Raw genomic sequence first — 18,500 nt, forward strand, 5'->3', positions numbered from 1 at the left:
GGTTCTCATCACTAATGAAGACTTTTTAAAAACTCATTTCTGCAACAAATTGAAGTTCCTGGGATGGTGTATTAACAGGATCTTTCTTCCCATGTTACTTCTAAATGGGAAGTCTTGTTCCATGCAGCCAATGACTTTCTGTGCATTAAAAAACAAACAAACAAAAAAAACCCAAAACAAACAAAAAAAAAGAGCTTATAAAATTCTGTCATTTAATTTTGTTCAGTTTTAGATGTATGTCAATGACAGTCATGCAAATGTAGAAGAGTAAAACTTTTTAAAACTCAGGTTCTAGTTTGTCTGTGGTGGGTGAAGAACATATGGCATTTCACTACCCCCATTTTATCTTGATGTTTTGCATTCTTTCTAAAAATATAATCACGTATTTACCTCTAAAGCTGTCTACAAGAGGGAAACTCACAGACCAGCTCTACTCTTCCCACGAACAGAGATTGCTTTGTTTGAAAAACTTAGATGCCATAAATTTGAGTAATTCTTTGGGCTGAATTCTCAGCTGTGCCCGGGCTCTGTGGGAACAGCTGATGGAGAAGAGCCACAAAGGAGCTGTTTGCAGCTTTCCTATCAGTTTTCTTTCAGGGATCCTCTTAACTACAAGAAGTTGTATCTCATATTTTGCTTTGTGACCTTCTCGTCAGGGTTGCTTTGTCTCTGGGAAACGAGTAGCCTGGATAAGGCACTATCCTAGGCAATATCTGGAGCGCAGCTGGCAGAGATCACTGCATATGGCTTTATACCACATTTCAGCTTTTCTGAGCCTGGGGCTTTGTAAACCGTGGTGCCTTGGGGAGTCCCACGGGTACTCTGATGGGCAGGGGTGCAGGTCACTGGGTGTTGTGGGCACTTTGGTGTACGTTGGGCAGGTGTAACAAATTAAGTGTTAAAAGCCATTCCTGAGTGTTGAGCAAACTTGCATGACTACATCTGAATTTCTACTCCCTATTTCCTCATTTTGAAGACAATAAAGGTAGGCTTTGCCCTGCTGTAGACCTACAAAGGCACAGATGTGTGCAGACCTTCCATTCAAGAGTGGTAAATCACTGGCAGGATGCTGCAGCTGTGCTCCCCCTTTGACCCCGCACCACAGCTGGATCCAGGTCTGGAGACTGCTTTTAGTACATGCACTTCCAATGGTGACACAGGTAAAGATTTTGAAGTAGCAGCTGGAAAGAGAATCCCACAGTTAGTTAACCATTTGTCAAGGTTTCCCGATCCTCTTTTTCTATCCAGAAAAGCTACCTGGGTAGAATTGGAAGACTTTTCTTGCTTTACGCTTGCCTGGGCAGTACCAGAACAATTGCCCTTAGGTGTAGAAATCTGGAAATTTCTGTAGTGTATGCATAATTAATCTGACACTTCCCAGAGCCTCAGAGATGGCCGTGCCTGCTCAGAAGGTAGGAGGCGTCCCAAAAGTGTTGGATTTACCCTGAGTATACAAAGATTGACCATGCATGCTGGGGCTGATACTCCCTATTTTTATTGTTCAATTAAATAACTCAGTTTAGGGCTTAGTATATTAAATAGCGTGACACCGCATTAAAGTAGCTGAAATCAGTATGCAAGAAATGTACAAGACTTAAGACTAAGCTGGAAGTCAGATTATTGGATTACAGATCGAAGAAAAAATTGGAAATGAAGATTGTACTGTGATGTCCTTTGGGGAAAGGTCAGCAAATCGGTCTGCCTGTGAACAGCCAGCAGCTATCGCTACTTTACACAGGTTAAGATAATTTCCTACTAAAAGTCATGTATGTTAGCTTTATGCAAATTAAGACAATTCTATTAAAAAAAGAAAATAAAAGAAGGGCTCTACTCTAAGATGATGCTTTTAGCACTGAATTCACATTGACATTTTCATCTGCTGGTACTTTCAGATGTCCTTTGGGAGTTAGTTTCCAAAGTCGGTTCAGATTTCATCCTTTACAGTCTGGCGCCTTCATAGTGAACTCCAAGGTAATATTTAGAGCTGTGGAATATAACCATTTGTTTTCATTCTCATTTACTAAGCATATGGTCAGAGATTGTCTAATGCTGTCCCATATGAATTCTTTCTCTTTTACCTTTGTTGCAGTGTTCTTTCTTTACTGACTGCATTGTGTGTTTCAATTTTTTTAAGCAGCGTTTTGTATTCATTGTTGTGAGAACCTGATTTCTTTGGGGAGGTTTTCTGCGACTCTCCCCCGGTAAAGGGAAAGCAGCTCTGTACCAGCTTTCCTCATCTGAAACCTCCATCTCTGACTCCTGCACTATCCTGTGTCTCAGTCCTGGGACACGATGTGCCCGGTTCCTCCCTGAAGGTGGTTGAAGAGATGTGTTTTATTTCTTAAGTAAAGCCATCTGGGAGGTCCCACATGGCCAGTTCATGACTCAGATGACAAACAGCAGTTCCTTCAGCGGTAGCAATACAGACCATTGCAATTTTGTGTCCATCCCCTAATTACGGAATGTTTTTATTCTACAAGGGCCTTCCAGAGGTAACGAGCAAACTGAAATTTTAAGTCTTGATCAAGTGATAATGATAGTAAAAGAGGGGGGCATGGGGACATAGTAAAAGTAGAGAGGGGCATGGGGGCATCCCACCACTTCCCAGGAAGGTTAATCTGCCATTTGGGGCATATAATGCCAAAACATGAATGCAGAAGAATGCAAGACTAAATTAACAAGTACATAATGAAAAGGAGGACAAAGGCATTAACTGCTGAGAACACACCCTGGACCAGAGTGTTTGCTTTAGTCATAGAGACGCAGCTGGGAATTACATGTTTTCAACTTGAGGATGGAAAACAAGGTATTGCTGTGAGAGCTGTGAAAATTGAGGGAAAAAAGCACCTTACATCTAATAGCAAAACTACCTCCTTTTCTTAGCTACAAGTGGGAGAAGAGGAAGTGAGTAACTAGTAACTCTACTCACCCAAGGAAGCATGGGTATCAGAAACAAGAACACAGGAGCTAGGGAAGTTCCCCACCTTTTTTTAGTTCTGTTGAAAGCAAGCACAATTACTTGTTCATGGGCACACACAGACTTCTTTGTTGTGTGGTGAACTTCTTCCTTTTGTTCTCCAAAAGACTGTGAATCCAAATTACTTCAGGCTGGAGACTTCTTCTCCTTAACAGTACCCAAAGGGTGAGCTAAAGCCCATCGATATCAGGAGAAAGCCTACGCCACAGCTGGATGGGAGGCAGAGTTAAATCAGGGCTCACCTCTCACCCTCAGTTCTCAACTTGCAGTCCAAAGGGAGGTGCTAAGGAGCTCGTGTAAAACAAGAATGATAAATAGCTATATGGTCCTCCTGATATCAAAGAGCTTGAATTGACTCTTCTGTGTTGGAATGAACCCCAGGAAAGAGAAAAGCAACATTCAGGTCCCAATTTGGATGCCAGTCCCTGAGCTGGGTGGTGGAAAAAGCTGCCAAGGGGTCCTTGCCGGAGTTACTGGGCGGCCCCAGTTCTTTCTGCCCAAGTAACTTCTCCAAACACAGTAAGGATGGAAAGTCCTTGGGGAAGATTTCCAGCTATCCGTCACCAGCTGGGAATCTGGTCTGTCTAGTTCCATAGCTGTTACTTGCAGGACTTCTCCCTGCTGGGCATGAGGACTCCTGCTCTGGGAAAAGAGAAACTAGTGAGAACCATCCAGCATCCAAGTCACAGGGTACAGGACAGGCAGGTTCCAGCATATCCATAGGGAGAAATACTCAGTATTGGGCCTAGACGGCAGCCTCTTCTCTTTGTGAAGTACACATAGAGACTTGAAGCTTTTGCGAGCGGTGTCCTGTCTCTTCCGTTCTTTCCCTTAGCAGTGAAAATTGCATCTAGCTCATGACTGCGGTAAAACGTGTGCTTGTTTTACTTTGCCTACCAGGCCTTGACATACTCTTGGCTTTGATTTCCTAATGAAAAATGCATGTGTGAGTCACTAATCACGGATGTCGGGTATTGACAGAAGCCATCCAGCTAAATGGTCATGCTGTTGTCCCCAGCTCCCATACAGCTGCTGGAGCTAAAAATTCCAGCCCAGATAATTTAAGAAACAGGCACAAACCTACCCTTTAAGGAAAGCTACATGCTCTTTAGCAGAAGCTAATGGTAGAATGCAAACATGAGTCTAGAGGCTGGCTCTAGCTTCCCATTTTTGTCCCTGACTCCAAAAAGGCCTTTGTCTAAGGAAGGTAAACCTTTATTTGGCTAAGACAAACCACTCTTTGAAGCAGTAAACTTTGTAGAAGCAGCAAATCTTGTAAAAGAAATCTCGTAAAACCATATATTCTTCCCTGTTAGCAACTGGCTTTGATTTGCTAGAACACTTTTCTCCAGAATTGCTGTGGTTTTCAGCTCTGGGCCTTTGGAAAGTTTCTTGACCAAATTTTCTGGAATTGAAACATATTCATGCTGATGTCTGCATGGGAGTTTGGCATGCCTGAATGTCGGATGGGTATTTGGAAATGTTTGTCTCAGGGACTCCAGAACTAACCTGCGCTTCCAGAACTCCAGAAGGTTTTTCCAAGGAAATAAGTTATTTTAAATTTTCTATTCTTTTCTGATGCATGGGTGACATATGCAGAGGGGCCGCTCCTCAGGGAGAATATATAAATCAGCAGAGGGTCAGTGGAAGTTTCTTGTGTGGACTTTGTTCCAAGCCCTTGTCTTTCAGGTCTGTATTCTCTCACTCTGCTTCACTGCTCCTTGCGAAACACTTCAGCCCTGGCTATCCCTGTAATAGGAGCTCTGAATTGGTCACCCAGTTGTAACTTGGTGCATCTTATGCCTTTGGATATGCTGGAGAACATGCTGGGGACATTAGTTAAAGCATCCAGAATCCTGGTTTATGATTACCCACTGCCATATAAGGAATGCTTATCCTGAATCTATTGCCCTGAAATCACCCCCGTCAGCATCTGCAAGAAGTTTCTTAAGAAATGGACGCAAGAAAGCAAAAATGCACACTATCTCCTCACACAGGAATTGCATCTGAAATGTGCCTCTCCTCCTGTTCTCAATTATTTGCCAGATACACTGTTCTGACACACATTTTCTCAAGTCTTCCATTATAAACTCTTTCTTAGGTCACCTTCCTCAGCGGGAATCCTCACCTGGGAGAACTTCTGTAGCTCATTTCTTCTTTGCAGCCCCCCAGTAACTCTGGACAAATCAAATCTCTCTTCTCCCTTCTTCTATGCCTACTCTGAAATGTTTCTTTTTTTTCCCTCCAAAAGTATTTACTTGTCATTTATTCATGAGATAGTCATGATTGTGATTCTAACCACTGCTCTCTTCTTATGCACTAGCAGAGATTTTATATTGGTTTTGCTGCCATGGCAACTTTGCTGCATCTTTTTTTAAATTTATTTTAAAATTTTTTTAAAACTCTTTTTTTGACAAGAGAGAGGAACGCTGGCGTAGCTGAAACACCACCGTTTTCTCTTTGTGCTTGTCACAGCAAGGTGAAAATTAACTCTGCCTTTCCAAATGGAGGCTGCTGCTAACGACACAGCGCGCTCTGCTGTTGTGAGCACACAGAGACGTTTCAAATATTAGTCCAGCTGAGCCTGTTGATTAACACTGTGGATTTTTTTTTGGCTGTGCAGCATTCATTTTGATTTCCAAGTGTTCGGAGAAGTGTGCTCGCACACTCCCCAACACTCTCCTCTTCATTCACCTGTACAGGCGCAGGGCATGGACACGACATGCACAGTTTTGTCTGTGAAGTAGGATAGATGCACGAAAGGTCAGTCCCTTCTCTTCATCTTTCCCTTCACCTTTCCTTCCAGCTCATTTTCAGTGACATTTTGTGTAACATTTATTAACACCTCAGCTTGGCTGGCCTAAACCATTTCAGTCTCAACCTCCTCAGTCACCTGGCACTTCTTTTTTTCTTCTACGCTTTTGTGGCGCACTGCAGTTGCCACATGGGTGGCAAATCACATACTGGACTAGGTCTTCTCTCTGCATGAAATAGAGCCTTTCTCTTCATTTTCCCACACTATTTTTGTAGTTGACTGTTTTACTACTTGATGTAACTTTTCCTTCATTTCCAATTTAGCTTTGATTTGTAGCTCTCTAACGGCCTTCCTCATTTTATTTCTTCAGTTGGACCCATTTAATCAGTTCTGTTCTTCTTTCTGATAACCATTTTTCTTTGTTTTTTTTCCCTTTCTTCTTTCTTCTCAAAGTAATAGTTCACTCAAAGACTACTTCTTTTCACTGGAGAAATGCAGCTATTGAGGTGATTGACCATCAAAGGGAAAAAGGCTAGGAAGAGCAGACAATTTCCTGCTAAAATGTGTGTGCCCTTGGTTCTGTAAAAGACCACCAAAATTATAATAAACTTGAAACATATGGATACATTATCAGAAACAATACACTTGGGAATGAAAATGTATTGGGTCACATTCTTGATACACATGGCCATAGAAAGCTGGTTGCTCCGTATGAGAAATAGGGGGAAAGTCATGTACACATTGTGCTGTTCAGTGTATTTATCAATCATCTGGATGCAGGAGCTGAATGCACCATTAGCAAGTCTGATGATGATACCAAACTGGGAGGTGCTGTTGACTCTCTTGAGGGGCAGGAGGCCTTGCAGAGGGATCCAGATAGATTGGAGCACTGGGCAGTGATTAATGGGATGAAATTTAACAAGAACAAACTCGGGATTCTGCACCTGGGAAGGAGTACTGCCAGCACAAGTACAACCTGGGAGAGGAGTGGCTGGAGAGCAGGGCTGCAGAAAGGGATCTGGGGGTGCTGGTGGGCAGCAGGCTCGCTGTGAGGCAGCAGCGTGCCCTGGCAGCCCAGAGGGCAAACCGCATCTGGGGTGCACCAAGCACAGCACGGCCGGCTGGTCAAAAGAGGGGATCATCCCGCTGTATTCAGTGTTGGTGCGGCCTCACCTTGAGCTCTGTGCGCAGCTCTGGGCCCCACCATTTAGGAAGGATGCGAAGATCCTTGAATGCCTCCAGGGGAGGGCAACAAAGCTGGTGAAAGGGCTGGAGGGCTTGTCCTGTGAGGAGCAGCTGAGGGCTCTGGGCTTGTCTGGTTTGGAGAGAAGGAGGCTGAGGGGCGACCTCATTGCTCTCTGCAGGTTCCTGAGGAGGGGAAGGGCAGAGGGAGGTGCTGAGCTCTTCTCCCTGGCATCCAGTGACCGGACGCGTGGGAATGGTTCAAAGCTGCACCAGGGGAGGCGTAGACTGGACATTCGGAAGCATTTCTTTATGGAGAGGGTGGTCAAACCCTGGAACAGGCTTCCTAGAGAGGTGGTCCATGCCCCAAGCCTGTCAGTGTTTAAGAGGCATTGGGACAGTGCCCTTAATAACATGCTTTGACTTTTGGTCGGCCCTGAACTGGTCAGGCAGTTGGAGTAGATGATCACTGTAGGTCCCTTCCAACTGAAATAGTCTATTGTATTGTATTCTATGCTATTCCCTCTCCACTTACAAAACACACACAAAAAACTATTGAAGTTACTGGGAGAAATTGGGATGGCATTTAATTATCATAGGCACTTTACTGCGACAAGCACACTCTGTTGCCGATACCACAATGCCTCCTTCATGATTATCCCACCTTCTGGAAGGTGCAGTTTCACATGACTATACTGGCAACACTCTGGATCCCACTGGCTCCAATTCTTAAAAGTACCAGCGCTTTTCTCTCATGCGTGTAAATACACGGTAGTTACCTGAGGAGTGCCATTCCAGACGCCCTAAGGCATACTGAGGTATGCACATGGGGCTGGCAGCTATGGGCCTGGACCTCTGAGGCGCCCGTCCCCTTTTGGAGCAGCACGTACCCTAGCAGCATGTAAAATGACAGTAAACCCCTGTATTCAGGCACCTCCATCTCTCCCATACTGTTCTGACTTGCACTGTTAGCAGTGCAGCTCAGCTTACTGTCTCAGTAAGAAAACATTAACTTGTATAACCAGCACATTACTGGCATATTTAAATGTATGCCTGACATGACGTCTGTGATAAGGCTGTCTTACATATCCTGGACAGAACTTCCTTATCATATATGCATACAATTAATACAAACACGATGCAGCATGCGGAAAAGGAAAGAAAAAAGCACACATAAGGAGCAAGGTTTGTGATTCTCATATAGAAGCGAGGCTTTTTGTCTCTCTTTTAATGTTAAAATAACCTTTTACTGTAGAAAAAGTCATTTATTTTCTCTTGGTCAGCTATTCCATTCTGCAATCTTAAGATTTTTAAATATAGAAAACTACAAAAATCCATAGAGGTTTCTTGATGCCATTCTGTGTTTCTTTGCATTTAGGATATCAACATGAGATAGGATTGATGTAGAATATATGATTTAAGCTAGGCTGAGCCTCTAAAAGCTGATAGGTTTTAAACTACCCTGCAATAAATGAATCACTGGCTTCAGAGTAAATATTAATAGCAAAACAGTTTAAGAAAACACAGTTATTAAAGAAAATGACCCTTAATGATGACCCATGCTAAAGCAGGTATGTTAAGGCTATGTTAAATGGGAAGGTGTGCACTGCACAGGATAAAAATCCCCAGGAAGAGCTGCCAATCATGTACCCATGGAAAACAATGACGGTTACCCTGTTAGGAACTTTACACTTGCTAAGTGTTATTAGGGCAGCATTTCTTAAAATGCAGACTGTAAAACATCAGAAAGCAGTTCAATAAACAACAGCAAAATTCTCTCAGTACTAGGAATATATGTGCACATTTTCATAATCCAAATGAGAAAGTGGAACAAAACAGGAGAATACAAATTAACAGATATTTACAGAATGAAGCCTGATTTTTATCTGGATGTAAATCAAAACCATTGTGATAACTCTGTAGATGGCACTCCTTGGATTTTTTTTCCTCCCCAAAAGACTGGATGTCTGTTTCATTTTAAAAAGGCTGAGAAATAACACACTGAAGGAGAAAAGAACTCTTGAGAAGATTTATAAAAGAATCTCTCAGGACAAATTTAATTTGCTAGCCTTTTTGGCTAGAAAGCTCTTTGGCTTACAGCTTTCAGAGAAAAAAAAAAAAACAAACCAACAAACAGAAGGAAACCAGATGTTTTTGTTGAATCTATCACTGTACTTTGGAAACCTACAATGTAAGTGCAAAAAACATACTGCAAATTGTGCCTACTACTTTTTTTTTTTTTTTTTCCCCACTCTATTATTAATGCTATGCCATTAAAATCGATTTTGGTAGTCCAAACAAGTCTTAACTGTTTAATAAAGAAATGAATTCGGCATTTTGTGAATACTTATCAGACTAATGATTAGCAGATATTCAACCATCAACAAGAATGTTAAATATGCATACAAATTGTTGTAGGAATATTTAAAGTTGATTCCAACTCTCATAAATTTGCTAGATACAACAATTTTAAGTACTATTAAATCACTCCTGAGTAGTGAAATAGGTCTAAAAATAAAAGCAGCAAATGAACCCATCACATTCAATAGCTCTATCAAATTAACAGTTCATCTAGAATTTCATAATAGGGCAAGAAGCTGATGGACTATGTCCAACAGACTTTAATTTCTAGCAATGCATCTATACAGGAATCCATGTGAAACCACACTGCTCACAGACAGGACACGCTTATAAGCTAGGCAGACAAGTCAAAGTTTGAAAAAGCTTCAAAACAGAACAGCTCACATTTTCACAAACTGTTCCTCTAAGGTGAGCACTGAGGGGGAAAATTCTTGCTGTGTACATTTCTCTCTTGTGTATGATGACTATGGTCTCTGGGATTTTGAGATTTAACACACAGCGTTGCTGAATAAAAAAGGCAAACACTGCGTATTAGTAAACTGCTAGCATTGCCAAAACACAGGATATTAAAATGATTGCTTGTTCATAAATTGATTACTTGGTCTCGGTTTTGTCTTCCTAAGTGCACAGTGTAATATTTAAAGTCAAAGCTAGCTCCGTACTTTTTAAAACCTTGTTTTTCTATTCTTCTTAGATTAACAACAGTCAGAAGTTACCTAAAATAGCCCATTAATTTGGGCAGGAAAACCAGAAACAAACTGCAAATTCACTCTTCACCACACAGCGCAAAAATCATGGTCACAGCTTCATATTTAATGTGGAATCACTTTAAGTATACAATATTTCAAAAGATCCAGAAACTGGTTAAGAGTTAAAAGCCAGTAGAACAAAAATACAGGAAATCCAAAATACATCTTTGACCTTTTTAATCCTAAATTTTAGGGTCACATGCCTGAATAGACAAGTTTTCTTTATGAGGAAAGGAACTTTGGTATGGAGTTGAACTAGCCACATGAATAGCACCTGTAGCTTTCAAAATAAATAGTAATGGCTAACGAGACACCATGGCAGCAAGATATCCTCTTAAAAAAACACTAAGAACAAGCACGTGCTTGGAGCTATGTATCAAGGCTGGACAACAGAAACTAGTGTAATCTTTTTTTTAAAGTAATTTTAAAGCATTTCTGCTGTCTGTATTTCTGATGCTGAAATTAGTAAGAAATCTTTCCTAGAAGGAGAAAGCTTTCCTTTTATTTGCTAACCACGAATCACTCCCTTAAAAATTGCACTCTGATGCTTGAAGAACACTGTATTAATTTTTTTCTTTAAGTCTTTAGACTCCCTCTATTTTTCTAAAGTATTGTATTTTTACTCCATAGGCCCATGTAGGTGTTGCAAACAGAACATCCCCCTACTCCAAGAGTTACTTATTAAAAAGGTCAAAGATAAATTCGACCTCAAAAGGGAACACAAGTTTTTTTAATAAATGGTACCAGAAATAACAAATAATATTCGTAATGTGTGATACTCTCCTACAGCCATCGATAAAATAGTTACCGGAATGTTAGTCTATGTTAACCTGTGTTTTATGGATTTGCAACAAAGCATAGCACACGTTGAACAGAATGAATGAAACTTCAGTTTCCAGTGTATAATGAATTTTAGTCATTTAATAAATTTTAGTTTTTATTTGTGTATTCCACTGTAGTGCTGTGACAACAAATCACACCTGTGTACCAAAGCATACATCAACAGTATGATGTAACTTTACTTACACCACTGCTATATTTAGCTTTTTGAAAGAGACATAAGCATACACTATGGCCACATCAAATAATTTTCTGGGTTTTTTCTTTGATAACCTTCACTTTTTCAGTAATACTTCATTTTTAAATTTGAATTATTGAAAAAATCACAGAAAGTTTATACAGGAATAGCTATAAGGAATAACCTCACAGGCACTGATATGACAAACATTTATTTTAAGGGCTGAGAGGCATTAATATCATATCGACAAAGTTGTCTGAAAAGGATGACTAACTTTGTCTAAATGGGAAATGCCTGCTTTTGCTCGTACGTTAAGAAAAGAAATTCAGAAAGTTATTTTTTGGCCTTGCTATGTCACAAAGTCAATCATACAAAGACCTACGCATTTAACCTAAAATGATAGTTTTAAAAGCCTTTCTATGAAAAATAAAAACATCATGCAAAACTTTGATCAATTATGCACCTGCTTTAAAACTGTTGCAAGACCATACTGTATATATTAGCTTTTATACTGCTAATGCACAACTAACAGCAAACTTGATTAGATTAACACAAATTTGTCTTAATTACACCGTTATATCACACTAAGGAGACAAATGCCACAAGATTGGCAAAAACATTTAATTCTGAGCACTCAAATGGCAGGATAATTATGTGTTGTAACCCCTTCACATTTAGAAAAAAACATAATCCTGCAGTCTCACTTTACAAAAAAAAGTTCTGTAAAATATTAATTGGGAGGGGAACAGTTTATACTATCTAACACAAAGTAACTTATACAACTAGTGTCAAAGGCAAACAAAAAACTTCTAAATAAAAAGTCAAAATACACATAGCAACAGAAGCACAAATGCTGCATTAAATACAGTCAAGATAAGACAACGCACTTGTTAATAAAAAAGAAAAAAAACAGAAAAGTTACTAAAGTTAGCAATACATTTAAAGAAAATGCAATGAGGGAAAACTATTTTTTCCTATGACAACAGAGTTTCCATTTGCAGTCTTTCCATCCATAATTTGTCTGGTACAGTACATCCATTAAAATACTCAGAATCTCACAGAAGAGCTAGGTTGTTCTCTTCCAAATCTAATTCCCGAGTTGGGTTTGGATGTTTTAAACAGACATTATTATGAATGAAGTAAAAGCAAGGCAACAAATGGACTTCTTATCACCTTTGATCTTAGCACTGATGACAAACATTTTTAAAAGTTATCATAATCTTTTTTGTCTTTTTTCCCCTCTGCTTCAAATCCATCAACCCCATCACTGTCCCTTCTCCTTTTACGATTATTATGGATGTTGAAGCGTTGATTCATCTGTGGTAACGGATCCATTCCTAAAACTTTGTGTATTTGACGGAATGCAAGGAGTCTCAGTGCAAACTAGAAAAAGGGTAGAAAGAGGACATTTCTGTTAGAAACAAATATCAATTTTGAGTACTTTGTCAAACAATTAATGAAGGACATTAGTGGTGTATGATATTATCCTTAACTCTCATTATCCCCTCTTCCTTCCCCAAACAAAGTCAACACAACAAAATGTGTATGTCACATTTGCTGCTTCTGTACAAAATACATCATCTTAGCTTAAAAATAATGCACATATGTTTTAGCTGCTGGACTTGCACTGCAGCAGCCAAGGCTTGTCACATGTCCCATTACACCTTAGCAATCTTTAGCAAAAGGATCAAGTGAAGAGGTAGGGGCAGTAACATCTTAAGCTGCAAGTATGAATGGTCACCACTGTAAGTGGATACAATAAATATTAAAAATTAAACTTACACAGATTTATTAATAAAATATTAAATGTCAATGTAATTTTAAATCTAATACTGCTGTAGAGTGAGCATCTCTACAGATAAATATAGATGGCAGTGCTTCAAACTTTTCAGGAAAATATGTTAATTTTAGTGCAAAAGTGAACACTGTTACACATCCTCTGTTGTGACATTTTTATTGCCTAGCTTAAGACTGATCATCTGAAAGCCCGACCTATATTCTAAGAAAGGAAAATTCACGTCCACTGTATAGCTTCATTTAAAAAAAAAACAAAACCAAAAAACACCCCCAAAACCAGCCATCAAGTTTAGTTACTTCACACGTACGTTATCTTACCTGTGCACTCGAAGTAATATCCTCTCGTTGCTGATCTGTCATTACAGCAAGTGTATCAAAAGGATCTTTTTCACAAGGGTCCAGAAGGCCAGGACCACCTACAATGGTGAGGCTAATTAGTAGCACATCTCTACCTTATTTCAACCAAGACTACAGATTTTACATTAGTTAAGCATAAGTACACAGGCACTGATCAAATGCAACTTGCCTTTAAGGATGATTCCTGAAGATATACACTCAAAAACTCTTCTCAGTGCATCCCCAGGACTCTGTGGTCCAGTAGCGCTGCTAATCGCTTTTTCCACAAGCAACTCCATAGCCTAGATCAAAAATAAGAAAATACAGCCAATTTAGAAGACGGATTAAAACAGGAAAAAGCTGCTACTGTTGTTCAATACAGAACTTTTGTATCCAGAATTTTGAAGAACATTACACATCATAGAACACTTTCCAGTAAAATGGGAAAAAAAAAAATCAGATCTTTTATAAAGATGAATAAAGTTGGTGCAAGATTAACACTGAGTACTGATACTGATATGCTTCTCATCACAAGTTGTTCAAAAGAAAGTTGTTCTAGAAATTTATATAGTAGTAGCCTACATACGCAGGTAGACAATTTGTCCAGCCAGTTTTTGAGAGAGTATAAAACATGGTGAGCCACCTGAATCTGTCAGCCACATGAATATAAACAGCACACACTGTATCCAATGAAATTAACAGGATGCTATAGAAAAATATTTTTTTTTCTACAAGAGTACAGAAACTTAAAGTGTCGAAAATTTAATGATCTTTTAAGTGGCTACTAGTTCTTCAGTACAGCAAAACTGAAGTTCACAGCAAGTCTTCTCCAGAATATAGGTTAACACTAACTCTGATGTTGAACAAGTGTAAAAAAACCTTGATGATAAACAGGCTTTCTAAAATTTATACATTGTTTGATATTAATTAAAATGGTTTAAATGCTTAAATATAGTTTTTTTCTGTGAATATTTCCATTGTTTACTTTTACTAGACACTATTTTTTCCAGAAAAACCTATTTAAAAATATTTGCAAAGGCAAACAATAGCTTTCCTTAGGTTTTTTTCCAGCATTAAATGATGTTTCAATACTACCTCTTTGGTAAGTTTAATTCTCAAACAATGCCTCTCTCTTCTTTTTGGGTGTTTTTTTTTTGGGGGGGGTTGTATTTTGGTCCTCCCCCTCCTCACTGAGTTTACAGTTGTTCAGATGTTGCCTTTTATTTTTACTTTCCGGAAGTAAATGCCTATGCTGATGCATGCAAGTAACTATAGGCAGTATTGATTACAATCCTTCACTAAGGGTGCCCATTCCTTTCTATTTTAGCTCCATTTACGTGACAAATTTCAATTCCTGAGCACAGTATTTCCATACTCCCACTGTATTACTCAGGATTTCAAGTATGAAGCAAAATACAGCAGGAAAGAAAAAAAGCACACAATGTTTTTGCATTTATTCAAGTCTAGTTCTTTTGGATCCTCATACAACACACTAAAGTCTACAACTTAATCCCAGGAAAATGTGAATTATGATGCCCTGGTGTTTATGTGCACAAAAGGCTGGATTTCAAGTTTGAAAAATCAACCTTGAATAACAGTTCCTTCTAACTTGTAGGAACTTGACAAAATTCTTCTAATTTAGTTTTTATTTTTAGGTATATAAAGAGGGCACTACTAATGTCCATATTTAGACTTCCTACTATCTTCTATTTTTACAACTACTTAGGTTCTTTTTGAAAAGCTCTGGCATCTCTTTGCTTTGCAACAGGCTTCTAGCATACAGGTTAGGAGAAGTTCTGTATCTGGAAAAATATATTTCTTAAAGCTACGAAATTCCATCTGTGACTGGCAGAAATTACATATATTTAAAATCACCATTTTCATTCTGTCATTGTTTTTATCAGTAAGACTTTGGCAACAGGCCAAAAGAAGAGCTGACTACACAGACTTCAATGTTGATCCATGTCACTGACAATGCATCAGGGACCAGGAGCAAATCAGGAATCACTTTTGGAGAGAACTGAGACACGGCGAGGCCTGACACGCTGCTTCGTACCTCTCTTCCCTTCTGGATGTGCCTTACAACAGATAATGTGAGAAATAAGAAACAGCATTCCTTGTTCTTCATCTATGTGCCTGCTGTGTGTTGCAATAATTTTAAGAATGCTTTTCTAAAAGTATGCCAGGGTTTATTCTTTGGCAACTCAGTATCATAGTGATATCAAGAGGGCACTTAGATACTTCCTAGCTTCCTTTAAGCTATATTGGTACAGTGTATCTTTCATGAAATGCAGCACAGAAACTGGCACTATTTTTTACTTTAAATATTTAAAAACCAGAAATAACTGCTCCACATTTTTTCCAGAAGCAATAAATATTATCAGAAGTAATTTAATAAAATTGTCTGCAAGCTTAGTACAGTTGTAAAACATTTCTCATTGAAATAATGCCAACTGCTCAAACTGCCTTGACAATGTTAGTACTCTTCCTGCCAAAACCGAAAAGGAAGCAGCACAGTGCAACAGGATTTGGTCTGTGAAACAAAACAGTCAGAGCTAAGTTTACTCCCACATGATACACGTTTCAGAGATTTTGTTTCAGACTAACTTTGTCCAGTCCACAGACTGAACATCTGTTAATATCTGGAGCACAAGTTGCACTCCTGGAGAGCATCACTTCAGACAGTCAATGCAAAAGGAATGCTCCAAGAACACGCGGCTGCAAGAATTAAGAGAGGTAACCCAGTACAACCTAGAGATCTAAGTGACACTGATTAAAATGCTAATGGTGACGCATCCACAGACTGAACTGAAGCACTGTGGTATTTCATCTTGCAGAAGGGACATACTAATGATCACAGGAATTACTGTGATTTGCTCTTTCAAGTAGACTTTCTGTTATCACAGAACTATCTGGGCACAGCTGACATTTTAAATAAGTTTCAGTAAACTCCAAGCAATTCAGAGTAGGTGGTTAGAAAAAATTAGATTCTTTTATACAAAGTAAAGGAAAAAATGCCAAAATCTAGAATAAGAATGCTAGCCACAAAGAATACAAAAGAGCAAGAAATTCCTTTGAGGAAAAAAATAAATTCCATCTCCAAATGATAAAAACCTCAGAAATTAATTTTTTAGAGGAAATCTGGATTATTTGTTAGGGAAAAAACCTCCAAAACCCCCCAAAAAACCCTACATTACTTCTTGAAAAAGTCTACATTTAAAAACTGTAGTAACACTTCCCTGTGCTTTACTTGCAGTACCATGTGTATTAAAAAGACTCATTCAAAAGAACATTACTCACCCAGCTTGGAAAATCAGACCAAGTTGGAACCCGCTGACAGAGGTCACGAAGAATACGTATGATAATCACACACGACTGCAGACCATTAGCTCTAGCCTTGAGAGCAATACAAAATCAAATTAATCAATCCCAGCACCTACAGCAAATAGGAGTTATTGAAAGACTAAAACACCACTGTTCAATGGAAGCTCAGATACAAGATTGAAACAAATCATTCTACAACTTTATTCCGTGAGCTGCCATTTACAGCAGTATTTTATACAGGGTTAGTAATTTAAGGTGGTAGAAGTCAAAGTGCACAGGTTATACAAGAATAACATTTCTTGATCCCCTGTACACTTTGACCTATGTTCACTTGTAACAATAAATACAGTATCTTTCTATATTAGAAATAAAAAGGATAAAGTAAAGATCTAAGAAATAGGTATAGAGACTGAAAGGTCAAGGGAATCTGTTTGGTTTCTTTATTGTGCCTTTGCCAGAATGCAAAGTCACTAAACCAAACAGTTGCTTCTCACCTTTCATTCCCTACACTTAATGCACTTAAAGAAACAGGAAAAAAAGTCTTAAATCTAAACACAAAGCTTTAAACACATATTCCATTATTTAAAGCAAAGTTACTCTGCAGCCTTATGGAATATATAACAAATATACAACATATGATCACCCCAAGCGAGTCAAGCTTTCAACATCGCCTTCTCAATGACCAGAAAAAAAAATCATGTCAAATGAGCAATAACTGCATAAAGCAGTTCCTCCATACTCAACCTTCTACATTTAAATTTAGGGACCAGAAAAATATTAAGTATTATTAGCATGAACAACGCTGAGTGTTTTCACACAGTTAAACATTTATATTGCAACTGAACTAATCTCTCATAAGGCTACAAGAAGAAAGTAAAATGATGTTCCGAACCTGGAACCACTTAGCGTGGCGTAGAGCAGCCAGAGCGTCAAGGCATTTTTGCCTGTCCAAGACGTCCGGTGGGTCTTTCACCATACCCGAGGTTACATCTAAAATGGATTGAATTGGCAAAATGCAGTGAGGAATGGGTGTTTGACCAGGTGAGCAAGACACTTCCTTAAAGTAGCTTCAATGTCACACATGCCATTTAAAGTTTAAACCCTTGAACAACAAATGTAAATGTTCAACAGAAGCCATTCAATTAGGATTAGGGCATCAACCCAGTATGAAGATCAAGAGCATATTATACTTTAGCTCTGAGGTTATTTTCAAATGCATTGCAGATTATGCAATGCGTAGTACTTTATTTCAGCTAACACTGGAAAAACACATATGCCCTAAAATTAAATACTGAAGGAAGGATGGTTGGACACAGTGCACCAGCACAGAGAACACAAGACAGAAGGAACACAAAAATCCACTTTAACCAAGTAGAAACATTCAAACTTAGTTTCTTGTAAATTTTAATGGTCACGTGTTATTTGGGACCTATTCTTAAAAGAAAAACTAACTATGACAATCTTAAAAGCTAGATGTTTTGTAATGATGTTATTTTTATCATACCCTAAACTTTAAATTATTTTGCTTTAAAAACCTGACTAAAGGAATGTGAAATGTTCTTCAATATTACAGAGTTTCATTACTTTGTAGTACTCTCTTCCTCATATAAATATGAATATTATGAAAGGGAGGTCCTGCTTCACTAACCTGGTCTCCTTCTATGACAAGGGGACCCGCTTAGTGGATGAGGGAAAGGCTGTGGATGTTGTCTACCTGGACTTTAATAAGGCCTTTGGCACTGTCTCCCACAGCATTCTCCTGGAGAAGCTGGCTGCTCACGGCTTGGATAAGTGCACTCTGCGCTGGGTTAAAAACTGGCTGGACGGCCGAGCCCAGAGAGTGGTGGTGAATGGAGTCAAATCCAGTTGGCGGCCGGTCACGAGTGGTGTTCCCCAGGGCTCAGTGTTGGGGCTGGTCCTGTTCAATATCTTTATCAATGAACTGGACAAGGGATTGAGTGCACCCTGAGCAAGTTTGGAGATGACACCAAGTTGGGTGGA

The 18,500-nt window shown here is 39.1% G+C and overlaps 1 protein-coding gene across 3 annotated transcripts in view; it reads right to left on the minus strand.

The window, feature by feature from the left end:
• Nucleotides 1-9,464: 9,464 nt before the first annotated feature.
• The window catches only part of ZFR (zinc finger RNA binding protein), a 48,246-nt gene continuing 39,210 nt past the window's right edge, over nt 9,465-18,500 (minus strand). Inside the window, exons 16-20 of one of the 3 annotated variants that reach the window (XM_082336473.1) lie at nt 17,392-17,489; nt 16,476-16,571; nt 13,366-13,477; nt 13,158-13,255; nt 9,465-12,425 (exon numbers count right to left, since the gene is read on the minus strand). In XM_082336473.1, coding sequence (XP_082192599.1) covers nt 12,246-12,425; nt 13,158-13,255; nt 13,366-13,477; nt 16,476-16,571; nt 17,392-17,489 — 584 coding nt within the window. In that variant the 3' untranslated portion in view covers nt 9,465-12,245. Of the gene's footprint in view, nt 12,426-13,157; nt 13,256-13,365; nt 13,478-16,475; nt 16,572-17,391; nt 17,490-18,500 lie in introns of those variants that run through there. The other 2 variants (XM_082336474.1, XM_082336475.1) reach the window with 2 other exon arrangements.

Source organism: Platalea leucorodia (genome assembly GCF_965183815.1).
Source record: "Platalea leucorodia genome assembly, chromosome: Z".
NCBI classification, from domain to species: domain Eukaryota; kingdom Metazoa; phylum Chordata; class Aves; order Pelecaniformes; family Threskiornithidae; genus Platalea; species Platalea leucorodia.